Source organism: Babylonia areolata, chromosome 15 (genome assembly GCF_041734735.1).
Source record: "Babylonia areolata isolate BAREFJ2019XMU chromosome 15, ASM4173473v1, whole genome shotgun sequence".
NCBI classification, from domain to species: domain Eukaryota; kingdom Metazoa; phylum Mollusca; class Gastropoda; order Neogastropoda; family Buccinidae; genus Babylonia; species Babylonia areolata.
Window position 1 is genome coordinate 1,023,691 of NC_134890.1, and position 16,211 is coordinate 1,039,901.

At 43.4% G+C, this 16,211-nt stretch overlaps 1 protein-coding gene across 2 annotated transcripts in view; it reads right to left on the bottom strand.

Annotated features, from left to right (window-relative positions):
• Positions 1-16,211, bottom strand: part of LOC143290354 (uncharacterized) — a 153,974-nt gene that overhangs the window by 15,672 nt on the left and 122,091 nt on the right. For both annotated transcript variants that reach the window (XM_076599716.1, XM_076599717.1), the window contains 7 exons: positions 11,954-12,076; positions 10,277-10,389; positions 8,924-8,988; positions 5,651-5,814; positions 4,355-4,454; positions 3,077-3,229; positions 2,083-2,330 (listed from right to left, as the gene is read on the bottom strand). In XM_076599716.1, the coding sequence (XP_076455831.1) occupies positions 2,083-2,330; positions 3,077-3,229; positions 4,355-4,454; positions 5,651-5,814; positions 8,924-8,988; positions 10,277-10,389; positions 11,954-12,076 (966 nt within the window). The remainder of the gene's footprint in view (positions 1-2,082; positions 2,331-3,076; positions 3,230-4,354; positions 4,455-5,650; positions 5,815-8,923; positions 8,989-10,276; positions 10,390-11,953; positions 12,077-16,211) is intronic.

Sequence of the window (16,211 nt, forward strand, 5' to 3'; positions counted from 1 at the left end):
GATATCAAAACCACAGCCCTCCACTATCCATGATATCAAAACCACACCCCCTCCACTATCCATGATATCAAAACCATAGCCCTCCACTATCCATGATATCAAAACCACAGCCCTCCACTATCCATGATATCAAAACCACACCCCCTCCACTATCCATGATATCAAAACCACACCCCCTCCACTATGCATGATATCAAAACCACACCCCCTCCACTATCCATGATATCAAAACCACACCCCCTCCACTATCCATGATATCAAAACCACACCCCCTCCACTATCCATGATATCAAAACCACACCCCCTCCACTATCCATGATATCAAAACCACACCCCCTCCACTATCCATGATATCAAAACCACAGCCCCTCCACTATCCATGATATCAAAACCACAGCCCCTCCACTATCCATGATATCAAAACCATAGCCCTCCACTATCCATGATATCAAAACCATAGCCCTCCACTATCCATGATATCAAAACCACAGCCCCTCCACTATCCATATCAAAACCACAGCCCCTCCACTATCCATATCAAAACCACACCCCCTCCACTATCCATGATATCAAAACCACACCCCTCCACTATCCATGATATCAAAACCACACCCCCTCCACTATCCATGATATCAAAACCACAGCCCTCCACTATCCATGATATCAAAACCATAGCCCTCCACTATCCATGCTATCAAAACCACACCCCCTCCACTATCCATGCTATCAAAACCACACCCCCTCCACTATCCATGCTATCAAAACCACAGCTCTCCACTATCCATATCAAAACCACACCCCCTCCACTATCCATATCAAAACCACACCCCCTCCACTATCCATGGTATCAAAACCACACCCCCTCCACTATCCATATCAAAACCACACCCCCTCCACTATCCATGATATCAAAACCACACCCCCTCCACTATCCATGATATCAAAACCACACCCCCTCCACTGTCCATGATATCAAAACCACACCCCCTCCACTGTCCATGATATCAAAACCACACCCCCTCCACTGTCCATGATATCAAAACCACAGCCCTCCACTATCCATGATATCAAAACCACACCCCCTCCACTGTCCATGATATCAAAACCACAGCCCCTCCACTATCCATGATATCAAAACCACACCCCCTCCACTATCCATGCTATCAAAACCACACCCCCTCCACTATCCATGCTATCAAAACCACAGCTCTCCACTATCCATGATATCAAAACCACAGCTCTCCACTATCCATGATATCAAAACCACAGCCCCTCCACTATCCATGATATCAAAACCACAGCCCCTCCACTATCCATGATATCAAAACCACAGCCCCTCCACTATCCATGATATCAAAACCACACCCCCTCCACTATCCATGATATCAAAACCACAGCCCCTCCACTATCTATGATATCAAAACCACAGCCCCTCCACTATCTATGATATCAAAACCACAGCCCCTCCACTATCCATATCAAAACCACAGCCCCAAACAAGACAGCCCTCCACTATCCATGAAAAAAAACAAACCACACCACAGTTGTGGGTCACAGTTATGTGTAATTAAAACCACATCCCTCTACTATCCATGATATAAAAACCACAGTTGTGGGTCACGGTTATGTGTAATTAAAACCACATCCCTCTACTATCCATGATATAAAAACCACAGTTGTGGGTCACGGTTATGTGTAATTAAAACCACATCCCTCTACTATCCATGATATAAAAACCACAGTTGTGGGTCACGGTTATGTGTAATAAAAACCACATCCCTCTACTCTCCATATCAAAACCACAGTTGTGGGTCACGGTTATGTATAATTAAAACCACATCCCTCTACTATCTATGATATAAAAACCACAGTTGAGGGTCACGGTTATGTGTAATTAAAACCACATCCCTCTACTCTCCATGATATCAAAACCAGAGTTGTGGGTCAGGTTATGTGTAATTAGAACCACATCCCTCTACTATCCATGATATCCAAACCACAGTCGAGGGTCATGGTTAAGCATGTGTAATCAAAACCCCAGCCCCCAGCAAGATGACAAGGGCCAGGAGCCAACCCACTGACCGGCAGACTGTGCAGTCCTCCCAGACACAGGCGTGGCCGCTGCAGGGTGTGCGGCACGGTCATACCACGCCGAGTCCTGGAAGTCGCTGCGACCCCGCCCCGCCGCCCCCTTGGCCCCTCCCCCCAGCTGTCCGTCACTGTTGTCACTGCTGACCGACCGGTTGTCTTGCCCCATGTAGGCGTAGGGGCCCCTGGGGGGCCCCCAGTTGTACCGCGTCGCTAACTTGCCGGCAAAGATACTGCCTGACCTGGAACACACGATGGAGGAGAGTTAGGGCTGGCCTGCTTAAAAAACAAACTAAACAAGGTTTAAGTTCTCCTTTCTTTTTAGCGCCATCAGAACAGTTAATTCCTATCCGCTACGTCCAGGGCTCGGCACTGAAAGGCGGGGCCCAGTTCTCTTCTTTCGCTGTTTTAAGCCCGACCCAAGTCAGGTACCCAGTCACACCTGGGTGGAGTGGGGGAAATCAGAGTGCAGTGTCATTCCCAAGGACACAGCACCATGCTGAAACCAGGACTCAAACCCGGGTCACTGGTGAACACTGGATCAGAAGTGAAGTCTAACGCTTTACTGACTCTGCCACGTTGTCTCCAGGGCTGTCCTGAATCAATACCAGAAATATCATTTTAAAAAACCCAAACACAGAGGGGGATGGTGGTGGTGGTGGGGTTTGGGTGGGCAAGACAAGACGTGTTTATTTCAGGAAACCCCTATGGGGAACATGAACTTTAAAAAAAAAAAATGTATTTAAGAGAAACAAAACCAAAACCAAAACACACCTCTCTAATTGCTACACAAATATACACGCATGTGTTCAAGGCCTGATGAAGCACACTGCGTTGTGCTGCTGTCATGATTCTGCCAAGCAAAATGTGGTGCAGCTGATATGGATTCGTCCGAACGCAGTGATGTCTCCCGGAGAAACTGAAGCTGCTGCTATTTGAATCCCAACCTTCCTTCCCCCCCCACCCCAAAAGACTCACACACACTCACTGGTCAGAGTCAGCCTCATCGAAGCTGGATCCGTGGTGTCGTCGCCTGATGTGGATGCAGATGACGATGACAATGACGATGACGGCCAGGACAGCCAGTGGGATGCCCACAGCCAGGCCGATCACCAGGTCCAAGTTCTCCTCCTCTGGACTGCTGCTCCACAACACGCCATCAGCAACACAGTACACACCGTGAACAACACAGAACAACACATTACACACCGAAGACAACATAGTGCACAACACACTTGAACAACACAACACAGTGCACACCGTGAACAACACAGTGCACACCGTGAACAACACAGTGCACACCGTGAACAACACAGTGCACACCGTGAACAACACAGTGCACACCGTGAACAACACAGTGCACACCATGAACAACACAGTGCACACCAAAGACAACACACAGTGCACAACACACTTGAACAACACAACATGGTAAACAACACACTGTGCTCAAGGCTGGTCATTCACAGTTACAGTGAGGCCTAAGTAACATCGACTGTGAACACTGGTGATAATAATATAAATACCAGCGTGCTGACTTACATCTGTTACCAACACTAGCGATATCACAATTAACAGTGCGTGTTATACATACAAAATACACCCTTTCTGACACCTCTGACACACACACAACACAAACACACTACAGATACACATGCAGAAAAATGACTTTAAGAAAATGAAAAGAGAGATACAAATGAAGAACCACCAACACAATGACTTGATACAAATTAATTCACTGTCACTCTTCTTACGATGTAATAATTAATTGCAATGTTTTTAAAAGTGAATATGTGAAATGCTTTTATTTGAGAACATATGTTTATTACTCTTGTTTAATCAAGTAATCCGCGTGGGGGGTGCGGGTGTGTGCTGATTATCTGGTTGCGGTTTTCCGCAATTTATCTTTATTTTATCTGTCTATTATAATCAATGTGCAGTATAGTAGGCTATGTTTATAATTATATTCAAGTAATGTTTCTTAATTCTTTCTGTTTTTACATTAAGAATACTAGTTATTACCTGGAATGTGTGGATGTATGTATGAAATGGTGTATGTGATATTTTTTACATTTGTATCTTCATAATATTCGTAAAAGCTGTTGTTGACTTTTACAGTTATGGTTTCCATGTTGTTTACTTGTCTATGTTGTGATAATGCACCTGACCAAATTTCTCCAGTTGGAGATAATAAAGTTATTCTTATCTTATCTAGCTGAAACAGAAAATGGGATTAAAACACCAACTGCATTCAGAATGCACTCACATGCACTGCGGCTCCCCATCAGCTCCAACAACACAAATGTCGCTGCCATTGCAAGGTGTGTAGGCCTGCAGGATGTCACAGGCAGAACTGTCGGCATTAACTGAAACATCAAGAAGCGGGGGGGGGGGGTGGGGGGGGGGGGAGTGTGTCACCCTTCAGAACACAAACACATAATCATGCACAAGCACACACACACACACACACATATATATATATATCTATGGGAAGAGAGAGAGAGAGAGAGAGAGAGAGAGAGAGAGAGAGAGAGAGAGAGAATGACAAATGTTTTATTGAGGGTAGAATGGATAAGCTGGAAGCTTCTTTACACCATGCCCTACTCACACACGCATACACACATATACACACATTGTAATAAATGAAATAAGTATGAATAATAAATGACATAGAACAAACCAAACAGATAACTAATACACACATATACACACATTGTAATAAATGAAATAAGTATGAATAATAAATGACACAGAACAAACCAAACAGATAATAATAGTTACATAAATGGATGAATCAAAGGCTACAATTACGGAAACAGGAAAATCATACAAAACATTGCCACATGAAAATCTTCAAACACACACGTGTGTGCACACACAGGCATCATACACATAATCTCGAACACACAAGTACACAGAGATACACACGCATACTTACACTCACAGAGAGAGAGAGAGAGAGAGAGAGAGAGAGAGAGAGAGAGAGAGAGAGAGAGAGAGAGCGAGCTGCATAGACATACACAGACAATGCCAAACAGGAAGGTGGCTGAACGGTTAAGATGTGTATTTGCTAATACAGTGACCGTGAAGGTCTGGGTTTGATTCTCAGTCTTGCCTTTTCCCCCCAAAGTCTTCACAAAAAGATCAAACAGAGCGTCTTCTCATTCAGATGATGACGATAAACCCAGGTCTTGTGTACAGCAGGCAGTTTTTTCTTCCTGTTCACTAGACCTTGATTGGTGGTCTGAACGCTAGACACATCCGGGTCACGTGTGAAGCATGCGCTTACTGCATGTAAAAGTAGCTATGGCAACAAAATGTTGTCCCTTGCAAAATTCTGTTGAAAAATCCACTCTGATAGGAAAACAAGTATACTCATCAGCAGAAAAAAGAAAAAACAGGTGGTGCTGCACTTTAGTGACACTGCCTGGGGATACAGCAGCCTGAATCTTACACAGAGAGAAATGTGACTAAAAGTAATGAATACAGCACAACACAACACACACACTCACATACACAGTGCCCACATACACACACATACATATCTATTACGCAAACTCACAAGTTTGGTTATTCACATTGATGGTAGCCACTGTCACATTTTTCCCATCGATGGCAAGGGTCTCGGTCAGCAGTGTCTTGATTCCCTTGGACACAACCGCCTCTGGATTGTCCGTCTGGTTGCCGTCCACCTGGACGTCTGAGTTCACGATCAAGCTGCCCTTGCTGGGGGGATGATAAAGGTTCAGGGTTGATGATGATATGGATCATTATATAGCGCCTATCCTCGGTGGGCGACCAAGCTCTAAGCACTTTACTAACATGGAGTCATCAATGATATGGACACTTACATAGTGCCTATCCTCGGTGGGCGACCAAGCTCTAAGCACTTTACTAACAGAATCATCAGTGATATGGATCATTATATAGTGCCTATCCTCGGTGGGCGACCAAGCTCTAAGCACTTTACTAACATGGAGTCATCAGTGATATGGATCATTATATAGCGCCTATCCTTGGTGGGCGACCAAGCTCTAAGCACTTTACTAACATTGAGTCATCAGTGATATGGATCATTATATAGCGCCTATCCTCGGTGGGAGATAAAGCTCAAAGCGCTTAACAAACTCGAGTCATTTGATGATCCAGATACTTATATAGCTTCTATCATCTGTCGGAGACCAAGCTCTAAGCACTTAACAAACACGGAGTCATTTATCAGATTTATGATATGGATATCTACATAGCGCCTCTTCTTGGTGGGAGACCAAGCTCTAAGCACTTAACAAACGCGGAATCATTTGGACAACAGGCTGCCTACCTGGGTAGAGCCGAATGACAGCTGCCACTGGGCGCTCATCATTCGTTTCCTGTGTCATTCCATCAGGTTTCAGTCACGTACACACACACACTCACACAGATGTGTAACATTTACCTGTTTGACCGTTTGGTTTATTTACCCTGCTATGTAGGCAGCCATACTTCGTTTTCAGGGGGGTGCGTGCTGGATATGCTGTTTCCATAACCCATTGAACACTGACATGGATTACTGGATCTTTAACGTGCGGATTTGATCTTCTACATGTGTATACAAGAAGTGGGTTGAAGCACAAGCAGACCTGCACGTACGCTGACGTGGGTAATCATATAAATCTCCACACTTTATCCACAAGGTGCCACTACAGAGATTCGAACCCTCAGACTGAAAGTCCAATGCTTTAACCACTCAGCTTTTATTCCCGTAAAAGAGAGAGAGAGAGAGAGAGAGAGAGAGAGAGAGAGAGAGAGAGAGAGATTGAATGAATGAATGGATTTTCTTTAATGAGGGAAGTGGAATAAGCAAGGACATGCTTTTTTTCATCTGGCCCTCAGGAAAAAAAAAAGTAAAAAAGAAAAAGAAAAAAAGGAAACAAACAAACAAGCAACCCCCCCCCCCCCCCCCCCCAATTGCAATCAAACAAAAAACAATGAAGCTATTATTATTACTGCAACTATCACTACTACCATTACCACTACTACTACTACTAAGTATACAAATAAAATGAATACAAAAGAAGAGAGAAAGAACAAAATAATGTCGTAGTAAGAAAAACAAAAACAAATAACTAATCGTTAAAATGTGTTCTGTATTTGTTATTATAAAGCTTCGGGTTAAAAGAAAAAGAAAAAAAAAAAGGGAAAAAAAGTCCTATTGGCAGATTCGAACCCTGCGTGTTCGGGTGAGAAGAAACTCTTACCCATTACACTATCGTGGCTCCTTAACTGACATTCAAAAATTTAACATTTAATCATGCTTTTTTAAAAGGGCGATAAATCGATTGCGGTATTTGCAGTGAGAACGCTGTTTAAATCATATTATTCTGGTGTATCTTCAGCATTCAAAAAATCTTTAAGGGCAATTTAAAATTCTTTTTAAGTCCGCGGTAAAGGAGACGTGGATATCGCCACAATCACACTGCAATAAATAGCCGTTTTTTCTGGATCTAGATAGATGTACAAGTTTAGTTACACCTACCGGGAATGTATGACACGGTCGATTCAATTTCTCTTTTGTGTTCATTCTAGTTTTATAGTTTTAAAGTTGGTATGAAAATTGAGTATTTTGTTAAACTAATAACATGTAGAGCCAAGTACAAGTACTTCTAAACGTCATATGAAGTGAAAAGGACTTCATTTTGAGAAAAATCAAGACTGGAAATTTTTACGTTTCATCAATTCAAGGGTATTAACTCTCATGGTTTATTATTTTTAACTGTGAATTCCGACTGATTCTGTGGATATTTTTATGGCAGTTTGGGGCATAATCCAGTAAGTGATGAGGCGTTCACAAATCTTTCTCTGAATAAATATTTAACGGTCTCCTTCTCCAACTTTCCATCACATGTTATCGTGTATCGTCGATTGAATACAGGATTGAACGGGCTGGTCAACAACTTGAAACAAAATGGCGTTGTTCACATTCGCGAAAAATATGAGCATGCGCTTTGAATATGTATAAATATGTGTACACAACTGATTTTTGCCCATGACCTTCAGGGCTCAGCCAATAGATCTATAAAGTCCACTCGTCGTATTGATTTTAGTATTTTCCGAAAAAGACCACTTGGGCGAATGTACATAGTGAAAGCCCTGTACACTGAGAGTAAAACACACAAGCTTTTTATGTACTGAGTATAATTTCAAAATGTAATGTTTAAAATGAGAAAGATCAGTTTAAAGCAAATTAAGCCCCCTAGCATTAATTACAGATTAATTTCCCTTTTTTACTGTCTGCACCAAAGACATGCGAAATAAATATAACTTCCATGCTTAGCAAAAGTTCCTGTTTGAACAAAAAATGATGAAAATAACTGCTCTTGTTGTTGTGTCAGAATATCAGATCAAGTTTAGAGAATAAAAAAAAAAATATATATATAACAGTAAATTTAGTTTGCATATAATTTGGCTTCTTTTTTAATTTTTTTTGTGCCCATCCCAGAGGTGCAATATTGTTTTAAACAAGATGACTGGAAATAACTGAATTATTCCTATTTTTATGCCAAATTTGGTGTCAACTGACAAAGTATTTGCAGAGAAAATGGCAATGTTAAAGTTTACCACAGACACACAGACAGACAACCGAACACCGGGTTAAAACACAGACTCACTTTGTTTACACAAGTGAGTCAAAAATGGACACTTCACATGCACAAACGAACACACTTGCACATAAACCATCCCTAATAACAACAACTGAGGGAGAGAAAGAAAGAGAGAGAGAGAGAGAGAGAGAGAGAGGGAGGGAGGGAGAGAGAGAGAGAGAGAGAGAGAGGTGATCAGGCTGAACATAATCTACCTCAGTTTGGTGACCACGACACCAATGACGGCACTGCCGACTGCTTTCTGGTACACACCTGTCAACTGCAAGCGAGAAGGGAAGAGCAACACACATATGAGACACGGTCACTTGTACTGGGTGATTTCAGTCAGTGAGAAACTTGCATTAATACCCTCATCGGAAGGTGAAATTCACACACACGCACAGATCTATCTATCTATAGCATTTGTTTTTCACATATGGGCTTGAGCATGCAGAAGGGAGAGTTCACAAAAACACAAACACACACACTCGACACGCATAAACACACACGCACACACACACACACAGTGCAATAATCAGTAAGCGTCTGTGAGTGAAACATCCTCCAAATATGAAGTGGTGCCACAAAACAGCTCAACAGTTTTTCTCCTTGCTACACCTCCAGGTACCGTCCCCATCCTGTCCGTGTCCAGATTCAGGTGTGACTTCTCGGGGAGGTGTCACTACGTGTGGACAAATCCATGTACGCTACACCACTTCTGCTCAGCAGGTTCCTAACCAGCATCATAATCCAATGCGCTCAGTCCGGCCTTGAGTGCATGCATATATGTGTCTACAAAATTTGCCACATACCAGCACTTTTCTCACTAAGGGTTCTTTTTCAGTGTGCCAAGTGCGTGCTGCACATGGGACCTTGGTTTATCGTCTCATCTGAGTGACTAGACGCTTAGTTTGATTTTCTAGACAAACTTGGGATAAAGGGAATGACCTGGGTTGGATTCCTGACCCTCACGGACATTGTATCGGCAGCTGAGCGTCTTGACCAATCTGCCACACTGATCCTTAAGTGTAGAGCATCACAGTAACTGTACATGACAACACACACACACACATGCATGCACACACACACACACACACGCAGGCACACACACACGTGCGCGCACACACACACAAACACATGCAAACATGCACACGCACATACACACGCACAAACACACACACACGCACACACACACACACGCACGCACACACACACACACGCACACACGCACACACACGCATAAACACACACGCATACACACACACACACACGCACAGCAAAAAGCAACAGACTGTAATGAAAGAAAAGAAGCAGCAGCAAGAAAAACAGAGGAAGAGACAAGTTCATCCCAGCTCACTTCAAACCAATTTGCACTGGTCTGTCCTTTCAGAGAACTGCTAACAAAGTCAGTTTGTGGTGACCCTGGCCACAAGAATGAGAACAGTGAAGATGTTAATGACATGGAACACCAAACCCCTACCACACACACACTCAATAGAAACGAAAAGGCAGTAACAGCTGCAAAGATGATGCTATCTTCTCTTTGATCACAGGTGCATAAAACTCACCAGTAACTCGATGTCCCTTTTCAGCTTGATGTAGTAGGACGTCGTGGGGTCAGTGAGGTTCTCTGTGGGAGTCAGGTTCAAGATCATGATGAAGGGCACCACCACAATGGCAGCTGTCATGAAGAACAGAGCAGGACGATGACTATCATGCTGCCACACACACACACACAACAATAAAAACAAACACACACACACACACAAAAAACCACACCTGATTCACAGACTAAGTGACGGGCAGCAGATATGGACACTGTACACACACACCTCTAAACCACAAATATCACACAGCTATGCAGGAGAACGACAACAGGCACACACAGACAACAGGGACACACAGACGCAGACAACAGGGACACACAGACAACAGGGACACACATTCAGACAACACGGACACACAAATAAACAGGGACACACACACACAGACAACAGGGAGAGACACACACACATACAGAAACAACATGGGGACACACAGACAACAGGGACACACACACACAGACAACAGGGACACACACAGACAACATGGACACACACACAGACAACAGGAACACACACACACAGACAACAGGGACACATGCACAGACAGACAACATGGACACACACACAGACAACAGAGCCACAAAAAACCACAGACAACAGGACCACACACACACAGACAACAGGGACACACACAGACAACAGGACCACACACACACAGACAACAGGGACACAGATACACAGAAACAGGGACACAGACAGACACCAGGGACACACACAGACAAACAACAGACACACACAAACAACAGGGACACACAGACAACAGGGACACAGAGAAAAGGGACACATACAGACAACAGGGACACACACACAAACAGGGACACACAGACAACAGGGACACACACACACACAAACAGGGACACACACACAGACAACAGGGACACACACACAGACAACAGGGACACACACAGACAACAGGGACACACACACAGACAACAGGGACACACACACACACAAACAGGGCCACACACACAGACAACAGGGACACACACACAGACAACAGGGACACACACACAGACAACAGGGACACACACACAGACAACAGGGACACACATTCAGACAACACGGACACACACACAGACAACAGGGACACACACACAGACAACAGGGCCACACACATACAAACAGGGCCACACACAGACAACAGGGCCACATACAGACAAGGGGGACACACACACACACAGGGCCACACAGACAACAGGGCCACATACAGACAACAGGGCCACACACACAGACAATAGGAACACACAGACAACAGGGACACATACAGACAAGGGGGACACACACACACACAGGGCCACACACACACAGGGCCACATACAGACAACAGGGCCACACACACAGACAATAGGAACACACAGACAACAGGGACACATACAGACAAGGGGGACACACACACACACAGGGCCACACACACACAGGGCCACATACAGACAACAGGGACACACAGACAATAGGGACACACAGACAACAGGGACACATACAGACAACAGGGACACATACACACACAGACAATAGGGACACACAGACAACAGGGACACACACAGACAACAGGAACACACAGACAACAGGGACACACACACACAAACAGGGACACACACACAGACACAAGGGCCATGTTGGCTCACAACCCAAACTGCTCACATTCACAGGTGCCTGTGGCATTGATGTGGCCAGCCGCGCACTCGCAGTTGTAAGAGCCTGCAATGTTGACACAATTCTCTGTGGTGCTGTTGCATCTGTTCGTCCTTTGGCATTCGTTGATATCTAACAAAAAAACAACAAAAAACGAAAATGAAATCAAAGTTTCAGTATGAGGAAAACAAACACGGAGAGTGTTACACAGTGTCTTGAAATGTTACATTTTCTGACCTCAACGTTTTCTTTTTATCTTGTGATTGATGTGTGCCAGGTGATCAGCAAAGGTGTGCTGCTCACCCATTCCTTTGTTTCATTTTGCTTGGTTATTCATTTTAGCGACAAGCATTTGAATGAGCCGTAACAAAATTTTATGTTTTGATTGCTTGAAGTAGGTAAGTCTTTTGAATTGAACTGATCTGACCTGAAACACAGGTGTTCAGTAAGTTGATGAATAAAAGATGGAACGGATGGTGGAATGAATCCTCGAAAACAGGATTCTCTTTTTATGAAGAGTACATGTCTGCATTTCTTCCTCTAAACACCACAGCTTCATAAATTGGAACATCTTTTCAACAAAAATAATTTCGTATAGTTGTTTGCAACAGAGCATCACCATTAAGTCTTTTTTTTTTCCCCTTTCTTTTTATAAAACCTGTAATAATTCAGTTCTTTCATTCGATCAGTCAGCGTTCTTGGATCTAAAAAACCTACAGGTTTACTAAGCAACAAGCATCGTCTTCGGCTGGTTTTCCTCATGTGTGCTTAGGGTGATGTTTTTTGCGCTAATCAACTTACTGAAACCATATATCGAACTGAAGTATACAAAACCATCGATATATTAGGGGAATTTTGAGTGGCAAGCATAAAAAGCTGTGACTGTAATATCATGTCTATACCCTTTCCCCAAATTCTTATGTACACGTGTTTTAAATGCTTCATCAATATCATTGATCATTTCTGCTGTATATATGGTGCTGAAGAAAGCTGTCCTCGATATACCAGTGCAGGTTGTCATGCATAGTTTGCAGTGACCGAATCTTCCATTCTGTTAGGACATCAGAGAACAGTTTGCAGTGACTGAATCTTCCATTCTGTTAGGACACCAGAGAACAGTTTGCAGTGACTGAATCTTCCATTCTGTTAGGACATCAGAGAACAGTTTGCAGTGACCGAATCTTCCATTCTGTTAGGACATCAGAGAACAGTTTGCAGTGACCGAATCTTCCATTCTGTTAGGACACCAGAGAACAGTTTGCAGTGACTGAATCTTCCATTCTGTTAGGACACCAGAGAACAGTTTGCAGTGACCGAATCTTCCATTCTGTTAGGACGCTAGAGAACAGTTTGTCATGCACAGTTTGCAGTGACTGAATCTTCCATTCTGTTAGGACATCAGAACAGTTTGCAGTGACTGAATCTTCCATTCTGTTAGGACACCAGAGAACAGTTTGCAGTGACTGAATCTTCCATTCTGTTAGGACACCAGAGAACAGTTTGCAGTGACCGAATCTTCCATTCTGTTAGGACATAGAGAACAGTTTGCAGTGACTGAATCTTCCATTCTGTTAGGACACCAGAGAACAGTTTGCAGTGACCGAATCTTCCATTCTGTTAGGACATAGAGAACAGTTTGCAGTGACTGAATCTTCCATTCTGTTAGGACACCAGAGAACAGTTTGCAGTGACTGAATCTTCCATTCTGTTAGGACACCAGAGAACAGTTTGCAGTGACTGAATCTTCCATTCTGTTAGGACACCAGAGAACAGTTTGCAGTGACCGAATCTTCCATTCTGTTAGGACACCAGAGAACAGTTTGTCATGCACAGTTTGCAGTGACCGAATCTTCCATTCTGTTAGGACATCAGAGAACAGTTTGTCATGCACAGTTTGCATTGACCGAATCTTCCATTCTGTTAGGACACCAGAGAACAGTTTGTCATGCAGTTTGCAGTGACCGAATCTTCCATTCTGTTAGGACATCAGAGAACAGTTTGTCATGCACAGTTTGCAGTGACTGAATCTTCCATTCTGTTAGGACACCAGAGAACAGTTTGTCATGCACAGTTTGCAGTGACTGAATCTTCCATTCTGTTAGGACATCAGAGAACAGTTTGTCATGCACAGTTTGCAGTGACTGAATCTTCCATTCTGTTAGGACATCAGAGAACAGTTTGTCATGCACAGTTTGCATTGACTGAATCTTCCATTCTGTTAGGACACCAGAGAACAGTTTGTCATGCACAGTTTGCATTGACCGAATCTTCCATTCTGTTAGGACACCAGAGAACAGTTTGTCATGCACAGTTTGCATTGACCGAATCTTCCATTCTGTTAGGACATCAGAGAACAGTTTGTCATGCACAGTTTGCAGTGACCGAATCTTCCATTCTGTTAGGACATCAGAGAACAGTTTGTCATGCACAGTTTGCATTGACCGAATCTTCCATTCTGTTAGGACACCAGAGAACAGTTTGTCATGCACAGTTTGCATTGACCGAATCTTCCATTCTGTTAGGACATCAGAGAACAGTTTGTCATGCACAGTTTGCATTGACCGAATCTTCCATTCTGTTAGGACATCAGAGAACAGTTTGTCATGCACAGTTTGCAGTGACCGAATCTTCCATTCTGTTAGGACACCAGAGAACAGTTTGTCATGCACAGTTTGCAGTGACTGAATCTTCCATTCTGTTAGGACATCAGAGAACAGTTTGTCATGCACAGTTTGCAGTGACCGAATCTTCCATTCTGTTAGGACATCAGAGAACAGTTTGTCATGCACAGTTTGCAGTGACCGAATCTTCCATTCTGTTAGGACATCAGAGAACAGTTTGCAGTGACTGAATCTTCCATTCTGTTAGGACATCAGAGAACAGTTTGCAGTGACTGAATCTTCCATTCTGTTAGGACACCAGAGAACAGTTTGCAGTGACCGAATCTTCCATTCTGTTAGGACACCAGAGAACAGTTTGCAGTGACCGAATCTTCCATTCTGTTAGGACATCAGAGAACAGTTTGTCATGCACAGTTTGCAGTGACCGAATCTTCCATTCTGTTAGGACATCAGAGAACAGTTTGCAGTGACTGAATCTTCCATTCTGTTAGGACATCAGAGAACAGTTTGCAGTGACCTAATCTTCCATTCTGTTAGGACATCAGAGAACAGTTTGCAGTGACCTAATCTTCCATTCTGTTAGGACATCAGAGAACAGTTTGCAGTGACTGAATCTTCCATTCTGTTAGGACATCAGAGAACAGTTTGTCATGCACAGTTTGCAGTGACTGAATCTTCCATTCTGTTAGGACATCAGAGAACAGTTTGTCATGCACAGTTTGCAGTGACCGAATCTTCCATTCTGTTAGGACACCAGAGAACAGTTTGTCATGCACAGTTTGCAGTGACCGAATCTTCCATTCTGTTAGGACATAGAGAACAGTTTGTCATGCACAGTTTGCAGTGACCGAATCTTCCATTCTGTTAGGACACCAGAGAACAGTTTGTCATGCACAGTTTGCAGTGACTGAATCTTCCATTCTGTTAGGACATCAGAACAGTTTGCAGTGACCGAATCTTCCATTCTGTTAGGACACCAGAGAAGACACTGACCCTCGCCCACCACAACTTTCTGTCACCTATCCATTCATTTTGATAGATAGCATTTGACCAACATATAAAGGAAAGAAATAGTCCAACAAACATACAAACAAATTAGTATGTCAGTAACAAGACATTCATGAGGTTTGAAATAATTTCGTGCAAGAGTATGTATGGACATATTTACAAAGAGTTCATAAATGAAAAATACACGTCAGGTTTACTTTAGGAGGGTACTGCTGAACACGTGTTAGTGGTTTTACTGGTAAGCTGGGGTTTTAATCTTCTTCACTGGCAAATATTGCCTTGTAATTTCTCCATCTATTTCAGCCCCTGTGGGGAAGCCAGGGGTCTTTCAGTATAACGGCATCCCTGCCTTCTGTAAATTCTGCGCTAGAAATTTCCTAATTTCTATCACTCTCTTTGTTTCTGCCTTTTTTCTTCCTTCACTGTTGTCTCCTTTTTCTGCCTTCCCAGTCCGTTCCCCTTTCTTTTTTCGAGCATGCCTGGACTTTTTTTTTTCTCCCTTTTCCGCAGTCTATGATGTTCTGAGCTGTTTTGCTCTGGTGACTAGGTAGTGAAATTGAAAACACTGGGCTGGGCACTAGCTGTCCATCCTGCAGTGTCATTTTCCCATATGGCCTTTTTTAGGTTCTTTGTGGCAA